At 42.0% G+C, this 17513-nt stretch overlaps 2 protein-coding genes across 2 annotated transcripts in view; both read left to right on the top strand.

Moving 5' to 3' along the window:
- LOC102199620 (Krueppel-like factor 15) lies at positions 1–8368 on the top strand. The gene is made up of 3 exons (XM_005726678.1): positions 1–166; positions 2711–3878; positions 6063–8368. Exons 1-3 carry the CDS (start codon positions 28–30, stop codon positions 6229–6231), a joined length of 1476 nt encoding a protein of 491 aa, XP_005726735.1. The 5' UTR covers positions 1–27; the 3' UTR covers positions 6232–8368.
- A 7979-nt stretch (positions 8369–16347) lies between these two features.
- elk4 (ETS transcription factor ELK4) overlaps positions 16348–17513 on the top strand; it is a 24189-nt gene continuing 23023 nt past the window's right edge. The window contains exon 1 of the mRNA XM_005726677.2: positions 16348–16572. The gene's annotated coding sequence lies outside the window, so the exon portion shown is untranslated. The remainder of the gene's footprint in view (positions 16573–17513) is intronic.

The raw sequence follows: 17513 nt of genomic DNA, 5'->3' as shown, positions 1-17513 counted from the left end.
TGCCGTCACGTGACGCTGGGAAAAGAAATGCCAACATGGACCCGTGGCAAAGACGGGACGCGAGTGCGCGACGACAATAACACGACGGAGACTAGAAATAAAGGCGAAACACGGAGAGCCGTGGACTGCGCCACCTCCGCGAACACTCTCCCCGCTCTGAAGCACGGTAGGTCGAAGCAGCCGCCGGGATCGCGCCGCTCGACTCCTCCGGAAAGACCGAGGAGTATAAATAGAGCAGTTTTTATGACCCAGGCGAACTTGAGGCTCGTGGATGTCTGAGTGGGCACAGTTGTACTGCCATGCTGTCGGAGGAGCGCTCGCTCGTTTCTCAGGCAGTCGCGCCGTGGATTTTCCATCTTTTCTCTCTCGGTGATCCGACGCTCGCGCTCTCTGGCGTGTTTGTGGGCGCGTCTGTGCGGCCCTTGTTTACCCTGCGCAAGCGGCCGTGCTCTGCGCGAGCAGCGAGGCCCTGCTGCCACATGTGCCCTCTGACAGCACCCACAAACAGCCTTTACATAAGCACACGGGGTTATTGTGATCAGGACGCTGGCTTTAAACATAAGGGCTGCGGACATGTGAGGGGATGTAAACGCACTCCCGGGGACCCTCCAGAAGATTAAATCTGAGTCCCGATGCGTTTTGGGGTCCCAGCACTTGTTGCATAACTCCAGACAGGGTTGCTGTTTCTTACACTGTTTAGCGTTCACATCAGGCTTTTTCTGTGTTTCAGCACCAACACTGCGATGGACGTGAGAGGTCAAATGCACTGCAGCTTAGGAAATGACTTTAAAAAATAAAAGCTGCAAAAGCACACAAAATAAAAGCCAGCCTGTGGTTACAGGGCACCTGTGGTGTAGTGTTAAAGAAGAGGCCTCAGTCCATGTGAACCCTGGTTCGACAGCAGACACACTGCCAGAATTTTTTCATAGGGGTCGCCATATGGGGGGCACTAAAAATATTGGGGTGGCACACCAAAAATATAATTTCCAATTTTATTATGCTGTTGTCAAACATAGGTTACTTGAAAAATATGGGGAAAAAAGAGAAGAATTCTATGCCTAGTTAGAAAATAGGTACATATGAAAATCAAATAAGAGGGTGGCGTCCTCTCTCTTGTGCTCACGTTTATTAGAATTACCAACATAGGACAGTCTTGTAATGGGAAGCCACTACCAGCAAATTTTGAGGGGGTGGCCAGTGACCCCCCAGCACCCCCATTAGTGGCACCCCTGGTAGCCTGCCCTTTTGCTTCTAGCTGTTGGATCTCCAGACATGTGCATCTCCAAGGCGACAGAGTGGAGCCACAGGTTTATTGTGGTTTATTATTGGCATGCTTGTAAATAAATAAATATAACTAAAATGCAACATGTAGCCTTACATGGATTATTCTAAGCAGTATAAACAGACATGTTTGTTAGTCACTAAAATAACTGGGCAGGAAATAGCCCGGTGACAATAAAAATGTTTTAGTTGTGTCATAAGCTGCTGTGGTTAGATGAGTTATCCTCACACAGGAACAGGATTTCCAGTGTGTGGCATTCATTGAGTAAATAAAACGCTTTTATGAGCAATCAACTGTCTGAAAATTTGGTATTGATACTTAGTAATACTGTAAATGTACAGCAGCGCCTCTATTTAAAGGGCCGCCTCAACCCAAATGACTAACACCCCGCACCCCCACCCCTCACCCCCTGGGGTTCCCACGTTCTCACTCGAGTGGATAGTTGAAAGGTGGTAACCTTGCTGAAGCACAATGACAGTCAGATTTGTTGTGCCCTGATGCTGTAGCAGCGTGCTGCACGGGCCCTTTGTCAGAGTCCACGTTTAGTACCTGACTTGTTTAACGTTATATTAGAGCTCAAAGTATTTATTTATCCAAGTGAGGACCAGAGACTTACACTAACTGGGAGTAGACTCTGCATTGCACCACCAAGGAATTCTCACACTCCTGCTCATACATTCTTACTTTTCTCTTCACAGAAGCAGGAAATAAACTGCCCAGAAAGTATGCATGTACCAGCGGGAGAGCACCCAATCATGATTAACCTTGTTTGCGTGCAGCAGCAAATCATTCAGCTCATCCCCAGGACATTTGTTAAAAAAGTATAAAGTCATAAAATATCACCACAGAGATTTTTCAAGACTCTTATATGTCTAAAAACTGCTAATAAGATAGATCGGTAAACTCCAACAGTGTATTGGTTCGGGGGGGCTTAGACCCAGCTGTCCGCAGGGGTCCTAATATGCTGCTATGCATGAAAAGTTTTGCAACAGTGTGGCTGAGAGGATGCCATGCACTCATCTGCCAAAACTTGTTATATGTATGGACATCCAGTATTAAAAGAGAAATTTTAAATGATGCCATTACCCCAACTACCCTGCATATGTTTTTCTAGATATTATCGATATTGGACCACCTGGTACGTTTATACAGATATGTGTGTGATTCAGCGCATCATTAGAGTATTTGCTCATTTCTTTTTCTGTGTTCCAGTATTAGTTTTAACCCTCTGACATAATCAAAGTTTACAATATAACTTTGACTTGAATATTAAGGAGAAAAACTGAAGGAGAAAAATGTTTTTTGTTGCCAAATGCATCGACTATATTTATTTTGAAGTCAATAATCGAGTCATTGAGGTCCTCAGGCCCTCCTGCCTTTTTACTTTCTGCTGGGTAATAAAATCTGGTCTCACTGCTGCCTTTGCAGGTCTTTGTGTCTCCTCTTCTGGATCGAGTTTCCTCTACATCCCCTACATCTGCAGTGTTCGGACAGGATCAATGGTGTCTCTCAGCAGCAGAATGCTGAGTTTGGAAAATGACCTGTTCAGGGACAGCAGCAGCCTCTTCTCCCTTGACCTCGGGGACGGAGACCGCAGCCAGGGGGGCAGTTCGGCCTCCTGCAACAGCCCAGAAGCCAGGGAAGTGGAGGTTCTGCACAGCTCCAGCCCAGGAGAGGATGAGGAAGATGAAGAAGAGGAGGAGGATGAGGATGGAGAAAAGCGTCTCCATATTTTCTTGGGAGAAGGGGAAGCTGCCAGTCAGGAGCCTAAGCTGCCTGAATTCTCGTTCCACCCCTGTTCCCCGTTTTCCCCAACCTTGGAGGACATCGAAGAGTTTTTGAGGGAAAAGATGGAAATAGTCAAAGATGGGATGGTTGTTCCAAAGGAGGAGGCCTCCCCTCAACCATGCAGCTCCGCTGACCCTCCACCTGCCTCGGCTCTCCCGGTTGCTTCCTCAGAGACTATCAATGATCCAAAGACTGATGCCTCCCAATGCACGTCTAGCTCAGATGCCACTCAAGGCGGGAGAAATAGCCCCATTCCAGCTGACCCTTCTTCTTGTGCCCAAGTTAACCCCTCACCACCCACCTTGTCCCCACCGGTGCTCCTGGGTGCTCCTTTGGTGCTCCAACTCCAGCCTCTTCCGTTGGCCCAGGCCCAGAATCCAGCAGGCTCTCCTGCAAGGGCCCAAAGTGGGATTTTGCTCACCCATGTGGTCATGGGGCTTCAAGGTGCTACAGGACAAAATGTAACCCTGCTGGCTCCCCAGGTGCCCTCCACCCACGCCACTCTGTTATCACTAAACAGTGGTGATAACAAGCCAACTGACCAGAAGTATGTAAAGATCGCCCCTCTGCCAATCACTATGAGGACTCTGGAGATCACAGGCTTGACTGGGGTCGGGGGCCATGGAGGCGGTGTGCTAAAAGCAATGGCTCCTCGGATGACGAGGGTGCCACCTACTGAAAGGGTCCACAAGTGCTCCCACCCAGGCTGTGGGAAGATGTACACCAAAAGCAGCCACCTGAAAGCTCACTTCCGCCGTCACACAGGAGAGAAACCCTACACGTGTAGCTGGCCCGAGTGTGGGTGGAGGTATGGAACATGATGCAGACTGTAGCAGGTTTAACAGTTAAGATGAGGTTTTAGGGGTTTTTCCCCATGATTGATTGTTGGCACTGATTAAGCAGATGGCCTGATCCAGCAAGACTAGTTAGAGCAACAGACCTTGCACAAACACGCCACGGTACGTTTATTACAATATGAGGAAACGGAAGAAGAATAAACAATTTCAGCTGCTCCTTTATTCACAAGGGTTTGTTATGCATCCACAGAATACTTTCATAGCAACAAAGAATTTCAGTTTCCATCTCGGTTATACTTTACGAGTTTAACAAAGCATCTTCCTGGTTAACAGCCCATTAAGCTTTGTGTCTAGAAGTGCTTTTTGTCTAGTGTTTTTTTCCCTTTGGCTCCAAAGGTTTGATGGTAATCAGCAGTCAATTGTCAAAGCTATTTTGTCAATTGACAATATTATGCACATAAATTAGCATAACTTTATATGAATACCTTCATGTAAAAACAGTTTACTTAAAAGATGTGTGAAGCTTCCAGTTCTGGGAAGTGAAGCCAGTATTGAGGTGGCTAAAACCTGCATTCCTTCTAACAGTCAGTAGGGGGCAGCACCTCTGGCTGCAAAATGAAGTCCGATTATATCGAAGCCCACAGTAAAATGACACTTGATCTGTGGCCTTAGTAAATGTTTAGCTCATGAGTTTATGAGATTCAAGTATTCCTCAAAACAGCATGATGTTAGATTCTTTATATTATGTTCATCTTGACGTCTTGACGAAAAAATCTAAAAAGCTAGCAAAGACCTGCATGTAGTTTAGTAAAAATATAACAAATTTATTATGAACAATGAAACTATTTGAAATTTGGAATGCATCAAAATAATATGAATAACATAAATAATCAAATAGATATTGAGTATTTAATACCCAGCAGGTTGCTTCAGAAAGTGTCTCATGATATGATTATGCTCACCCAGCCTTCGGGATCTTATCTTCATGCTGATGTCGCCTGCTCTGCTGCACTTTTAAGCAGTTTTACACTGGCTTATTTTGTCGAAGATAAAAACCGTTAACAAATGTAGAACATCAACAAAATAGATGAACGTACCAAATGTGCATGAAACGTCAGCAAGCATGCGCATGGTGAACGCAGGTGTAAGGTCACCATTCGGCGTTCAGTTAACTGTAAGATAGGGAACATGCATACATTATTATGATATTGTGTGTTTTAGGGCGGGGCAAAGGTGGTTGAAAAGTACCTGTGAGGTGTGATGGTGATCACCGATGAGACTGAGATGGTAGTTATTAAACATGAAACGTTGGTCTCCCCGGGTGGTCTCACTGATATGAAGAGAGAGGGGTGTTTGAGCCTGTGCTACAGTGTCTGTACAAGGCCTTCCTCAGCTGCTGAAGTGGTGCCTTAAATGATTGTTGAGGTAAAAGAATCAGATTTTTCCAGGGCTGTTAACGCACTGGAGTGCTTCATATTAATAAAGAATCATTTGTAACTGAGCGTGCGGAAACTGTTTCCTATGATCATTTTCTCATTTTCATCTGCTAAATATTGATTTCAGCCTCTCAGTCTCCTGTTACCCATTGCCAGCTTATTCAGTCTTAATAAGGAACGGTGATTACGTTTGTGTCATTAAAGACTTTTAATGCCTTTTAGCTTTGAGGATTGATGTCAGGGACTTCCAAAGGGACTGAGACTTGTTTTAACTCCTTATCTAAGTTTGAAGCTCAGTGAAGATAATAGTCACTTCTTAGCTGTTCTACTCTCTCTGTTACAGGACTAAATGACAGGCTGTGAGCAATTACAAGATAAATCCTTCTCTTTATGCCAGAGTTCCCACTTTTATTCTGTGAATGCTTAAAATGACCTGCAGGTTTTTAAAAAAAAAAACTTACAAAAGCACAAAAACATTTGGCCAATCAGCACGCTCGGCCCCAGAAGTTCCTGAACCTTTACTGTACCTCCCACACAGGAGATCTGCTGGCAGAAGTTCTACAAATATCTCATCTTTAACTGCAAAACATGAGAATGGATTTGATTCATATAATAAATCCAATATTAATTTGTGTAATCTTATCCATCATTGGGAGGAAGGGATTTGGTATGTCCCGATTAATGGCTATGTTAGCTGGTGTGTCTCTAAACCTCCTTCAAGCTGTGGATAACACCACCCCTCTGTTCTTGTGTCTCCAGGTTCTCCCGCTCCGACGAACTGTCTCGTCACCGCCGCTCTCACTCGGGCGTCAAGCCTTACGAGTGCTCACTGTGTGAGAAGAAGTTTGCCCGCAGCGACCACCTCTCCAAACACACAAAGGTCCACCGCAGCTCCAGGCCCAGCAGGATTATCAGAGCCACCGTGTGATACCCTCAGCTGACCTGACCCCTGCCCAGCATCCACCCGCCCACACCTGCCGTGCCTCCCTTGCCCAGCTTCGATTTGGGCAGCGCGGTGAGGGTCCGGGCCTCCTCAGGACTTTTGGTGCTTTACGAGCTGGACTTTCAGAAGAATCTCGGGAGTTGGCTGCCGTTTCACTTCAAAGTTTCTGTCCCGTCTCTTCCTCCCCTCTGTTTTACCTTCAGTGCTCCTTGTGAGCTGCTCATATTGTACCGAGCTAGCAGCCACCTCAGGAAAAAGTCAGCTCAAAGTGGATTTCCTGGCCTTTGCGCACTCATGCGTGGCAGAATGCAGAGCAGCAGACATTCTTATAAGGGCTCCTCTTGTAACCACTGCGTGCCCCACTGCTCCAGTTACCAAGCTGCCAGGTGCTGTGGGAAGTAGAGTGCTAACCAGTAATGGGAGCATCTGTAATTATAGAATCTTTTTTTTTCTACTTTTGCAATCGATTTGCTTCCTCAAAGGTAAACTTCAGGGTTCAAATGGTTCAGATGAAGCTTCCGTTGTTGCACTTATGTGTTCTAATCGTTAACGCGATACGCGCGAGAGAGTTCGGAAACCCGCTCCCAATTTCTGAATTCTTCTGAAAGTACTTTCAGAGGGATGCCGAGGCTCCTCACAGCAGAGATAGTTTAGTCGTATTGAACTGCTGGTGTCCCCGATAATTTGGCCAAGTTGAGCAAAACTCACTGTTTTCTGGACCACACCTCTGGCCTTGATCGCATTCATCCAGTCGTGATCCAAAATGCTTTGGACCTGTATGCCTTTTCTCAGTCCCAGTATGTCCTAATCTCTTTATCGATGCCTTTGTCCATCTCACAAAACCTCTGTTGAGCCTGCTGTTATCATATGACTGCTCTTATTTAACTGTGACTCTGAACACGGGGTTGCCAAACCTGAAATCCCTGTTCTGGCCCTCTGAGGGAGGATGAAAATGACACCTTCATTTATACGGTTTATAAGCTCTTTGTTCTCTGGAAATCATTGTGCAGCCCATTGATGTGGCTTAAAAAACATACACACACACACACACACACACACACACACACACACACACACACACAAAGTAGTTATGGGCCTATAAGGTGCAACAGTGATGTGAAACTTTGCTTTTTTTTTTTATTTACAGTAGCACTTACTGTAAACGTTTATTTTTTTGGTTATAGCAGCAAGAAAAGCTAATAGTATGAATAGCTGGAAAGGCAGCTAACATCTATCCAATCATTTGTATTAGCATATTCAATATAATGTGTACTGAATATTAAGGACACAGATGACGTGTACAGCTTGTAGCCTTTATATAGATGTTTGTTTGTTTTGAAATCCAAGGATTTTCAATCAGCGCATTAAGCTATTCAGTGGTGTTCCTGGAGAGGTTTTCAGTCTGTTATGTGAGTTTGATTGTAGCGCGATCAGTCTGTGGAATGTCGGACTGATTATGCTCTGGGATTTGGAGTCCCGCTCTACCCGTTCACATAAACCATTAAGCTGAGTCTGCTGGTCTCAAGTGCACTTGTGCTAGTGAAAAGTGAGAAACAGTCAGAAAACACTCCTGCTCTTATGGCAGTTCCATAAAATGCACTGGAACAGCAAAATGCGGAAAAAACATAGTGAAGCAATTTTTGTAAGGAAGGTTCAACTGCCCATGGCGGTCGGTATTACCGTGTGTTATTTGATCTCAACCTTGTGGTGCTTGTTAACCTACCGGTGCTTCACAAAATAGGCTGTAATTACAAGCGTAACACCTCACATAGCTGGATTATCTCTGTTGAACAGGCACTTATAACTACAAACTGCAGGCTACCGGCAGTCTTAACTTTAGCTGGAGCAACACTGGTGCTTATGGATAAGCGCAAAAATAGAGCACTTATTTACACAGCAATCGTTCTTATATCTGTGATTCTTAGCATTCTGGAAACCCTAGGTTTCATTCTTTCCAAGCAGCCATGCTCTGTAGCGTAGAAACAGACGGGCAGACGTGTTTATCTGTCTGAACCAGTGCTGTCTTTGTGTCTGAGCCTCCCCAGGCTGCTTCTACTGACCTACATCCAGACCTGTATTCCCTAATCATCATCATCCAATTCTCTCTCTCTCTGTGATGCCTGAGCACAGGCGATATTTTCTTTTTGTTTGTTTGTTTTTTTTGAATACCAGAAATGCTATTTTCCTATTTGCAGAAATAAAATTAAAAAAAAGAAAAAAGAAAAACACTAATCCTTTTGCTATGTTGTTATTCTAGTAATGCTTGTCAGGCAGACATAGATCAACATTTGCTACGAGGTTTACAGTGACAATGTACCAGCATGTGAGAAAATAACAAGTATAGAAATGGTGTGAAAGTATTTTTATTCACACTCAGTCTTTTTATAACAAGCTTATAGTGTGAAATATCTGTGTACAGTGTACAGTACAGAAACCAGAAATCTTGAGTACTGTTCTTAGTGATAGTTTCGAATGCACTGTGGGAAACAAAGGTATCTTAAAAAAGCTAAGGGGCTATTTGGAGCTGTCTTCTTGGGGTTTTTGTTTTTGGGTCCCAGCTTACATGAATAGTCTGATATATCTATTTACTGGCACTAAATGAGACTTTTTATGTTCTTGTTGAAGACAAATAAGTAAATAGGAAACAAGTTTGACTTTAATTCACCATTTGGCCAGAATCACATGTCAAATTGAATGCTAATTTCCCTTTGTGTCCGGTGTCCATGCAAAAGTCTGTTATGAGTAGACTCCATTTGACTCGTCTAACATTCATTGATTCACATCAAAAGAAACAACAAGAAACACAGCAAAAAACTGTCAAGTCCAAGGAAACATTAGCATCGATATAAAAATACACATGCAGAAACCGTGATTGAAAAAGGATAGTAACAGATGTCCAACATTCCCCCAACAAATCTTGGAAGAAAGAAACATGAATCTTCAAATATCGACAGTTTTGCGGTACTGGCAGGCAAATTTACCAGCTTCTCTCCTTTCATTTCTCTGTAGTCACCTGCTCTCTGATAATACCAGAGATTGTCTCATAGAAGTGACACCAATCTGAATTTCCTGCAGTGCTAAATGACAGCAGGGATTACAGCACAGTAAATCTGGCTTTAAAAAAAAAGCAGCAGGCAGGTTTCAATCCTGTAATTACTTTCCAGTACTCTGAATCCTGCTGCATGCTGCACCACCTCTCACTTCGGTAATCTACAAAGCTAAGAGGAAGCTACAGCTCTCTACACATATCATGTTTTGGCTGTCAGTGTTTTCTAGCTGTGCTTGACTGCATGGGGAATGGGAGGGGAACACCTGGAAGGAACTGGGACCAGCTTCAAAGCAAAAAAACAAACAAAACAGTTTCCTCCTTTCCTGCTCTGCTCTTGGACACTTTTGCTAATGTGGCCTGAATACGCAGTCATAAAAATGCTGATCAGCTGAGTCCTGTTTTGATTCCTAAACTGTAGGCAGGCATCTGGCAAGAATGTAGGGCTGAACAGGAGGAGAGAAGCAAGGAGGGAGTTTCCTGTTAGAAATGAAATGTGCCCACAAGCTGTAATGTAATAAGAGTAGTCGACAACAGTCATGACCAGAGGTTACTGTAGGACAAAGCGCTGCGCTGCTCTTTAAAACAGAACAGTTTGGCCTTTAAAAAGCTATAGATTTATTATGATCAGTAAATGGGACCAGAACATGAAGCTGAAGAACACAGAAGAAGGCTTTCTGTTTATCTCAATAGATGCCTGCAGCAATTCTTTGTGACTGTTAACAAGAAACTTTGTTGAAGACTACTCCTTTTATTCCCTCTTACCTTCTTTCATTCATCACCCAGCCTAGGTGGAAACTAAATAGAATCCATGCTGGGATAAAAACACAGCTTGAGGAAAGATTAGTGTTTAACAACTGTGTAATTTAAGAGGATGTGTGAAAAATAGACAACACAAGTGAAAGTCAGTGATCTGAATACTACAAACAATATGCAGCTAACTAATCAAACCTAGATAATAAGGATAATTTCAATTGTGATATTAATAATACGTTTTGCAGATTCTGAAATCATACAGAGGCGTTACATACAGAGGACGTCATGCGCACGTCACTCAAGACCTGTCTGCCATGTTGGACGTAATCATCACTAATCCGTTGTTTACGTAGAAATTATCACTACTTTTCCCTCACAACGCCTACATGCTGCAGGGTTAGGTGCAGTAATCATCAAGGACAATCAAGGACAGAGGGAAAATCTTTTTTTAATCATGTTTTTTAGATAGAAGAATACGAGAAAAAAAAACTAATTAATGAATAAAGGCATCAGATAAATAGTATAACAGTATAACAATTATGGGTTAGTTGAATTTTTTAAATAACCAGTATCTGTTTCAAACAATATGTACCATTTAAAATTTTTACGTTGATATTTTCATTATTTCTTCTTCGTCTGCCTCCTCCAGCACAATTCTCGCCTTCTCATCTCCATTTCATCCTCTTCCTCTAACATAAGAAGTCTCATATGAACATAATTATTTAATCTTGATATTACTGCAATGAGTTATTGTCAGCAGATGTGACCCTCCCGTCTCTGGACAGGTAACAAGAGATGGCTAAGTGACAACGTAACAAGCTAACCATGCAAGCTAGTCATGCAAGCTAACATTAGCCTCTAGCATCCTAAAACTTAATTTCCCTCTGATTAACAGTTTGATTTCACTTTCACATCACAAGAGTTTATTTGCTAAGTACGAGTCTGCCAACATCAAATCCATTTCAAAAAAAGTTTCAGTAACAGCCGTGAATACCGGTGAACAGGAGCTAACAGCAGAACACACTGATGGAAAATTATGGCTATCCATATGCCTTGCCGAGTTTTTCCAAATAACAAGCAAGATGCTTGTCAAGAAAATGTACTTCCTCCAAGAGAGTATATGTTTACTATGTTTAGTAAACCGTATTATTAAATATCCAAAATGGCCGACAAGTTAATGTCACATGTAGGGTTGCCAACTCTTAACTATCAAAAAAGGTCTGGCCTGCCAGAAGCACAATGCACAGTCAGCTAGGAATAGTGTAAATAGGAACTGTATGTTCATATTCGTACAATATAAATGCAGTACAGTGTTGATATTCAGTTTAATCTGAAACAATACAGGAAAAATACAGTAAATGATAACAGAAATCACATGGGCATTTCCTTTGAAAAATAAGCAAAAAAAAGACAAAATAGGAGCTTCAGTCACCCAGTTTATTATGCAACTGGGACCAAACGGCACCTTATTTTTATGAATCACACATCTGGTGCACATCCTCACATCTGGTGTGCATGATGGGCCATCACTGATGGCTGTGACTGGACACAAGCACAATAGCCCCGGCGAAAACGGGAACCCTTGTCACGTGGTAAGCGGTCATGTTTCTGCAAAACCCCTATAGCCTCCCAGTTTGGGTGATGAAATGTTCTTTACAGTGACACATTTCTCATCATTGTATCCCTTGAGCTCTGCAGCTTGTTTTAGTGTCTTTAAGCACATTGTTTTTTATTTTACAGCCTGCTTTTCAGCATTGCTGTTTTGATTCTCTAACAGCTCATATCTACTTACTTTTAGCAGCAGGCAGCTGCTCTGAACATATACAAATACTCACCAGCACCCCATCTAGGGGCTTGTGATTGGACTATTCCAACACAGTGGTGTGCAATTACTTTTATTACAGTGAGACAAACAGAGATGACAGACCACCTGGCTGTGGCTCAGGTGGTAGAGCGGGTTGTCTGCCAAGTTCGGTGGTTCAATCCCTGGCTCCCCAAGTCTACATTTCAAAGTATCTTTGGACAAGATTCTGAACCATAAGTGCCCCCCCCCCCCCTTCTCCCATGTATTCATTGAAATGTGACTGTTTGTGTGAACAGTATGTCTTTTGTCCTGAGCCTGGTTCTGCCAGAGGTTTCTTCCTGTTAAAAGGGAGATTTTCCTTCCCACTGTCGCCAGGTGAATTCTCATAGGGGTCATCTGATTATTGGGGTATTATTGCAGGGTTTTTACCTTACAGTATAAAGCACCTTGAGGTAACTGTTCTTGTAATTTGTAAATATATAAATTAAACTGAATTAGATCAAAGTGCTTAAAAGCACGAAGGTGTGTGATTGGGTGAATGAAGCTTGTAGCAAAAAGTTCTGAGTGTTCAGTTGGGGGTAGAAAAGCACAAGACCATTTACCACAACTGTAGACCTTTGCCTTTTCCACTGCCCTCTAGTGACAAAAATATATTTAATAATAAAAGCTGGGTTTGCTTCAGTGCCAAATGTTAAAAGAATGTAAGGCTTCTGTGGAATTCAGCAGTCTTACTCCTGAAATCTAGATGTTCACACTGACTAATGTGACAGGGACCAAAAATAAAACACAAAACTCATTACAACTGATTTTGTCATGCCTTCAAAGCCCTTAGACTCTCACTGACAGACAAGCCTTTTTCTGGCATCCAGAAATATGAGGTTATTGAAATCCTACACAAGATATTAATTAGGGCAATTCATATAGAGCAGATTTCTACTTCAACTGCGAATGAGTCACTCATCCGCCAAGTCAATCCAGCTCCACCACTCTATAAATAATCACCCTCTGGTCTTCGACTGCTTTGCATTTATGTCTGAATAATGCTGGAATTTGTTTTAGCTAAATGTGCCAGTCGGGTCTGATTCTGTACTCTCACTCTCCAGCCTGAGGTGTATACAACAGCTCAGACTTTTTTTTTCGTGTAGTAACATAATGCTGTTTTGTTTTTTAAATTGTTATTAATTTATTTTTTTTAAATAATACATAACCTAACCTGTTTTTTCTCAGTTTTTTTTTTAATGCAGTTAGGCTACATTTAGCAGTATGTTTGCTTTCTGACAACATCAGATAATAACAGATGAATGTCCACAATAACAAGACTAGAATCTGCACAGGGCTCACTGATGCTACTGTGACTGTTAGCATACGCTGCCACTTGGTGGTTAATCTGACAACATGCAGCTTCTGGACGTGGAGGTTAGATTGTTTTTTGTTGCTAATGATGTTCTGTGTTGATGGAAAATCCAAAATGACGTTTAACATGGTTCTTTTTTACAAATTGCTTTTTGTATAATTTGTATACACACAAAATATATTTCAATTGTAATATTTTGACTCAATCAACTTTTTTTTGGTACACCTTGCTAGAACTGGGCTGGATCTGCTTGTACCTATAATTGGCTTAGTTCTTCATGGCACAGTTTCAATAAGAGGTTGAAAGTTTTCCTCAGAGATTTTGGTGCATAATAATCACACGTGTGCTATTGCTCACATGTGTGATTCTCACATGTCCTCACATCCCAAAGGGCTATTTGAGTACATTAAATTCAGTGTTATGTTCAAGAAACCAGTTTAAGATAATCTAAGGTTTGTGACATGATGTCTGCATCCACCCTGCAGCCACCAAAAGATTGATACACTGTGGTCATAAATGGATGGCCAGCAACAATACTCAGGTAGGCTGTGGTACTTAAATGATGCTCAGTTGGTACTAAGAGGCCCAGAGTGTGTCATGAAAATATCCTGCACATCATTACACCACCAGCTGCCTGGATTGTTGATACAAGGCTGGATGAATTGAGTACTTTATATTGTGTCTGCCAAAATCAAGATTCTTTAGCCCTGGCTGCAATTTAATGTTGATTGAGAGTTCGTATGAATTACTGTCTCAGTTTCTAGATCTTAGCTGACAGGAGTGACAGTGGCCTGGTGTTCTTCACTGTGGCCTATCTTCTTCAAGATTGCAGATGTTGTGGGTTCAGAGATGTTTTGCATATCTTGGTTGTAAGTAACTTCCTGTTGGCTGAAAATAAGCCATTCTCTTCTGACCTCAATGGATAATTTCTCTTTTTCAGACCACTCTTAAAGAGATGGCTGGAGTAGATCAGCAGGACTTATGTTCAGACTGCCATGGATATTTATTTGAGTGTTAAAAACAGGAAAAACTGCCCACAGCAGCAACGTTCTGTGCTTCTTTTTTTTAAAAAAAAAATCTTTTCTATTATATAATCTATTTTTCAACTTCCTCTTCTTGGTAAATTCTGCTGTCACTTCCTTTGCTGCTCATGTCCACTTTTCAGCTGATCAGCATTCTTTCTGTTGCCTAACATCATATGCATCTGGCTCAGTTGAAGGCCCGCACACATGGACTGTGAATAGCCAGTCCATGTGTCAAATACATGCAGTGCTGCGAAAAAGTATTTGCCCCCTCGTACCAGGGTGATCAGCCTCTAGCGGGGTCGACTTCCCGTTGCCTCCGGTCCTCTGGGACTCTTTGGCACTGGGCACCCCATCTAGGGCCTCCCTCCTTCTGCTGTTGTCCTGGTTCCTGTTTGCATCTCTGTATATATAACGACACTCTCTCTCTCTCTCTCTCTCTGAAGATTTCATAGACCACGGAATATAGGCGATTAAAATTTCCCAACACCAGTGTCTGGATGTCACTGTAAAGTTCTTCCTCCCCACTGTTGCCAACTTGCTCTCTCTTATATTGTAGTCTTTAATTGAAATTCGATTTGAATAAAGAGACCATTTAAATGGTACACTTTATTACGCAATATGTGTTAAACAGATGATAAAGTACCGGTACCCACTCCACAAATAAGAATTTATTTGTTTTTTTAAAACAGTCCCACAAACATAATCAGAGACACATTGTAACTATTCTGAGAGTTTTCATTTTGAATTTGAATGCAATTACAGTTGTGACAGACTCAAGCAGATTATTCCAGTGGCACAGGGTTTTTAAATCTTTGAAGTTATTCTCAGCTTGTGAAATAAATAATATTTTTATATAGATTTTAGTGAAAAGTCCTTAACTTATATCTTTGTAAAATAGCTTGAAATTAAGATTAGAGCCTCAAATAGCTTAAATGTCCCCAAATGGGATTATTTATTTTTGTAGTAGCACAAAACAAACAAATGACCAAGTATTAAACAGAAAGTATGTAAGAGAGAGAGTGAAAAAACCCACTTTGGTACCCTGCAGGTAATAAGGGGAACACTGCGTAGGGGTTAAGTCTGCAGTTGTGAACAGTATGACTCTGCTTCCACATTCTCACTTTTTTTTGCTATTAGATTTAATTACTTGGCAGTGCATTAGCTAAAGGAACTACAATGTCACTCAGCAGTACAATTCCATAAGAAACTAGGGAATATACAGTGATATGAAAAAGTGTTTGCTCCTGTCTGGATTTCTGATTTCTTTTTTTTTTTTGTATGTCTGTCACACATAAATGTTTCAGATCACCAAACAAATGTAAATATTAGACAAAGATAAGACACGATAACACTTCTACATGAAGCTGTTTATTAAGAGGAAAAAATCCAAACCTACATGGCGCTGTGTGAAAAAAGTCTGTATTACAGACTCAATGTTACGAGACTTTTGTTTTCATTTCTTATCAAATTTGATTTGGACTTATGTTATTATCTGTAAGAGCAATACGTTGACTACTACACAGAAGAAGCCCACTGCTATTTGGAACTTTTAGGTAAAAAACGTGACACCAACGGTCAAAACGAGCTGGTGAAGGCTACAAGTATGTGTAAAAACTGAGTGGACACAATCCCTTTTTTCATGTAATTGCCTTGCGATTTCTGCTGTGGGGATACCAGCAGTACTGCGAACTGTGAGTAGAAACGTGTCATTTCCACTGCTGAAGTTGTTTAAATCACAAGTAAGTAAAGTACTATTGTTGTTTCGCTACAGAATATATAAATTAACTACAATGACTTTGACACACCTGCAATAAACAAATAACGACAAAGGAAGTGAGCTCAGCGTGAGTTTAATGACGCATTAACGTGCTTTTGGTAGAGCAGGATTTTTTGCAACCAAAAGCAGGTGCAAACACTGAAGATTGCACGGTATAACTTTTAAGCCGATTTAATAATAACACTGCTAACATTAAACGCATATCCAGCAAGAAAAGCGACTATTCTTACACTAGTTTCGTAACTCGAATGCGTTTGATGCTCAGGTTTTACCAATAAAAAAAAATCTAGTGCCGCCAGCACACTGAAGCAGTTGAAGGCGGATAATTCACTGAACTGGAAGTGTACGAGGAACGTTGAACGCGACATTATTTCCTGTTCAGAGGATATCTCGTCAGTGGGAGCCAAATACAGTTTAATATGTTTGATGTTCAGGCATTTGCTTGACGTTCTGTTTGAAACTTGTTTCCTGAGCTATGGTCGCATAGAAAGCCCTCCGGAAATGTTTGGGGAATATTTCGATGCGGCTCGACGACTCGGAAATTCAGCGGGCTCCGCGAGCGAGGTAATGTTAGCAGGCAAAGCTAACGCCAGGTTAGCTAAGTGCTAACTTAGAGTTAGCAAAATAACAGACTGCTTTGATTTGTTGGTGTACGCGGATGTTTGCGCTCGCGCTAAACGTAGCTTCGAAGCTATAGCTCGAGACTTGCAAGTCTCGAGGGGAAAAAGACGTCCAGCCTGTGTTGACGGTGACGAAACTAGCAAACGTTACCTATCAACAAGTGGTCTTTTATTTTGAACTGTGTGGGTGCTTTGCTGTGACAGGGGAGAAAACCAGCAACTCGGGTCCTAGCGTTCGCACCACACGAATAACACACCTCATTTGACTGATTTGACCTAGCTGACGTTATCTGCATAGATAACATTTGCAGCTAATGTCAGGAGTTGCATAACATTCAGTGGTAATCTTCTTCCCTGGCACCAGTTTTGACACTGTCCTATTTTTGCCCTGATATCACCGGTTTAACACGACAGTTTGGGACAGATTGTGTGAGTGTGTGGGTTTGGGTGTCTCCATCCCAGCAGGTTTCGATGAGTCAGGACAGATTTATTATTCCCTGGCCCATAAGAAGCTTATATGCACACATGTTGACAGATACTGACGAGAGCATAAGTCATATTGAACCTGTTACTTGGACAAAATAACAAGAATCGCAGATGAAAAAGCCAGCGACACACAGCAGCAGCAGCGATCACCTCAGTAATAAGTTGTTGTGCGCAAGAGGAGTGGAGCTGTGACTTACAGGTACATAAAACCTGCAATAGGAGATGTTATTAAAACTGAAGAGTAAGCATGAGGAAAAAACGAGCTTCTTACAAAATAAGGCAGCCACGTCCTTTTCCAAAACTACATCACTTGTAGATTACTGAGACTGTGCTCCAAGCATGATCCATTAGACCTTTTAAACAAAGCTATCTCGTGTGTATATATATATATATATATAT

The sequence above is a fragment of the Pundamilia nyererei genome, unplaced genomic scaffold (assembly GCF_000239375.1).
Source record: "Pundamilia nyererei isolate P.nyererei 1_Seehausen unplaced genomic scaffold, PunNye1.0 scaffold00021, whole genome shotgun sequence".
Lineage (NCBI taxonomy): Eukaryota > Metazoa > Chordata > Actinopteri > Cichliformes > Cichlidae > Pundamilia > Pundamilia nyererei.
The sequence above is the reverse complement of the archived record's forward strand: the minus strand, read 5'-3'. Positions and strand labels throughout refer to the sequence as shown.